Below are 3,052 nucleotides of genomic sequence, written 5' to 3'. Positions count from 1 at the left end.
TCGATATTTGATCGGCAAGAATTCGACCGGAAGTGGAGGTAAAAACGAAAGACTAAGACTGAGGAGCAGGGGAAGAGCGGGACGAGAGGAAAACGACGAAAAACGACAAAATACTATAAACAGAAACTGGACACCGACGATTTTACAAAAACAGTTTACAAAGTTCTACAAACACATTAGCATCAGAAGATTGTCGAAACCGAATCCAACCTATAAAAACATTTTCAGTTGATCGTCTTCGCACCGGAAGAAGTTGTTAATTTTATATTCAGCGATGATTTTGACAAGTTTTCACTAATAGGCGAACGTCTGAACTGCGCTTCAAAGGCCAATTCGAAGAATGATTTAGACCAGGCTTGTAACAGATAGGTATTTGGACTATTTTCTCTGTGTCTGCGAGAGCCATAGAGGTGAGAACAGGTCGAGCAAGGGAACAAAGCTTCACTCTCTCACTCAGACCTGAGGACAAATAATTATAGGCATGTGGGATAACAACTCAATTTTAGGGATAATAAAAATCAAAATAATAGGGATATAAACAGCTTTGGTAATTTTAGAGATAAAGAATAACTGCCCTCAAAATTATTGGGATAAGGGATAACGTAACCCCGCTAACCGGGTCTCATCAAGCGTTGCCTAAAACGACTAAAACAAGGGGCCCGTTTAAACTGGCGACGCAAGGATAAGCACAAGCCAGGAGCACAAGAATAAGCATAAAGAGCTTTTTTATGCGCTAGTGAGGACGGCCGTGACATAAGCATAAGCATAAAGCCCGGACAAGGTGCCTCTAATTATGCGCTAGTGGGGTATAAGGTGCTGCTAGCTCTAGTTATGCGCGAGTGGGGACGGCCGCGACATAAACATAAGAATAAGAATATCAAAACTTGCGGCGTTCTTCTTATGCTTATGCTTATGTCGCAGTCGTCCCCACTAGCGCATAACTAGCACATAAGCACCTTATGCGACTTATGCTTCTGCTGGAAGCTTCTTCGCCCCACATTTCTTTTTTGTTGTTGTTGTTTTCTTTATCATCCACATAAAAAAACATCTACCGTTACGTAAGTAGGTAAAGTCACACCAAAATAATTAAAAAACAACCGGTACAAAAGAAAAAGGTGCGTTTTATTTGTAAGGTACACTTTGTGAGCGAGCGCTGCCGAACGGCCTTTTACTTGGTATTTTTTTTGGACTGTTTACTTTAAACTTTTATTCCTTTTATTTCTTAAAATGGGATATGGGAAACTCAAAGGCATGATGTCTTCTTTTTTATGAGAAGCTTGAAACAAAGGTGTAAAATATTGTAATTTAAAAAACCGTCAAGAGTTGCAACTCAAAGCGCTTTTACTTAACTAGTTTCCAACCGATGTCTTCAGCTGTACGTATTGAAACTGTTTTTTAAGAAGTTTACCAATGAAATCAAGTTCAACATTGCATTAAAACGTTTCATGTTTCTGAATTTTTCAAGATTAATAAGAAATTTTCATCGCCAATGCTATGAATTCTAACTCCAAAAGCACCATCTGCACATGTTTTAAAAGATCATTTCAATGTGTCACTGAACAGAATTTTAATACAAAAATTAACCGGATGTTTTAAAAATAATGTTATACATCAGTTTCTTGAGGATCAATGAACTAAAAGTGCTTTTACTGGAGTAACAGGAAAATGGAAACCTGGTTTTGGATTCTTGGCTGGTTTCTTTCCATCCTGACCATAACTGGAAATGGATTTATTATCTTCCTTGTTTGCAACAAACGCCAACTTCGCACCAAAACCAACGCCTTTATCGTTTCACTCGCAGTGGCGGATTTCTGTGTTGGGATGAGCGTTGTTCCTTCATTGTTCGTCTGCGAAATGGCATCTGGGTGCAGCTCACAGTCCCGGTTATCTGATGGCATTTCTCTTATAAGGAACCTATTTGGGTTTGCGTCAGTGATGAACCTATGCAGTTTAGTACTCGATCGCTACATTGCTGTTGTCAAACCTTTAACATACTTAACTTTTATGAAGCGGCGACGGGTCATTCAAATGGTTTCCCTGGCATGGGCAGTTCCATTCTCTTTTATCGTGGTTTTCCTACTGAACTGGCTTATTCTTAAAATATCTTTACTCTTTCGTATTTTTATTTGTATCGCAATGATATTTTTTGAGTTTCTGCCATGTTCTATGTTAATATTCTGTTTTGCATCCATGTTGCGTATTGTTTGTAAGCACGATCGTGCTGCCCGCACCTTGGCAAAACAGCTTCGTTTTAACCATCAGGTTTTGTTTAAGAATCAAGAGAAGTCTGCAATTCTGAGAATTGCAGACTTCTCTTGATTCTTAAACAAAATCATTAGTAATGATGGCGATCGTTATCGGCTTGTTTCTTTTGTGTTATGCATTTTATTTGCGCTGCAGTTTTGTATTAATTTTCAGCGATCACAAGCCATGTAATGATCTGAAAGTCAAAATACCTCTTGTGGTCTTAAATTCCGCTATAAACCCTGTAGCTTACGCTTTCTTCAAGAGGGACATAAAGAAGGAAATTAAAAGACGTAACTGTTGTGTCATCGGAAAACAGCGAAACAAAATCGAACCTGCCAATGAAGGCAATTGTTTTATTCTAGAAAACTAGACTGTAAAAAGACGGTGTTTTTGGAGCGAAGCAAGAATTGTTATTTAATTTAAGTATAAATGAAGCAGATGAAGCTGCAAAAGTTAAAAAAAAATAAGTCCATGAGTTAGGATTCGATGTGTTTATGTGGTAGATATAATAACATCTTAGGTTAGTTAAGTTCTCCTATCGTTAAAATATAACCAGTGATTGGCATGCAGTGCCAAGCTAAGAATTCGGAATCCAGCCCGCCAAAGAGGTGGCTCATGATTGCGTGTGAAGCGTTCTCAACTGGAAGCTCTATCGCCACATATTTCTTCGCCGCCTAGCTAAGAAGTGTTTTATTTATTATTAGTTTAAATGTAAATGAAACTGTAGAGAAAGAAAGTCATGTCGACCAAGGCGAATTGTCATAATATCTGACTGCCTCTGAATGAAAAAGATAATAAATGCGTG

At 38.2% G+C, this 3,052-nt stretch overlaps 2 protein-coding genes across 2 annotated transcripts in view; both read left to right on the top strand.

Moving 5' to 3' along the window:
• The window catches only part of LOC144662320 (uncharacterized), a 62,177-nt gene that overhangs the window by 16,141 nt on the left and 42,984 nt on the right, over window positions 1–3,052 (top strand). The gene's annotated exons all lie outside the window — the stretch shown is intronic.
• On the top strand, window positions 1,649–2,644 carry LOC144663833 (octopamine receptor beta-2R-like). The gene is made up of 2 exons (XM_078524895.1): window positions 1,649–2,296; window positions 2,340–2,644. Exons 1-2 carry the CDS (start codon window positions 1,666–1,668, stop codon window positions 2,615–2,617), a joined length of 909 nt encoding a protein of 302 aa, XP_078381021.1. The 5' UTR covers window positions 1,649–1,665; the 3' UTR covers window positions 2,618–2,644.

The sequence above is a fragment of the Oculina patagonica genome, chromosome 8, assembly GCF_052425735.1.
Source record: "Oculina patagonica isolate OP01 chromosome 8, crgOcupat, whole genome shotgun sequence".
Taxonomy (NCBI): domain Eukaryota; kingdom Metazoa; phylum Cnidaria; class Anthozoa; order Scleractinia; family Oculinidae; genus Oculina; species Oculina patagonica.
The sequence above is the reverse complement of the archived record's forward strand: the minus strand, read 5'-3'. Positions and strand labels throughout refer to the sequence as shown.

Excerpts from the sequence above, each read along its gene's own strand:
- LOC144663833 (XM_078524895.1), top strand. The coding sequence starts at position 1,666 with ATGGAAACCTGGTTTTGGATTCTTGGCTGGTTTCTTTCCATCCTGACC. Across the intron at positions 2,297-2,339 it reads TCAAGAGAAGTCTGCAATTC|TAATGATGGCGATCGTTATC; the intron begins TGAGAATTGCAG and ends CAAAATCATTAG.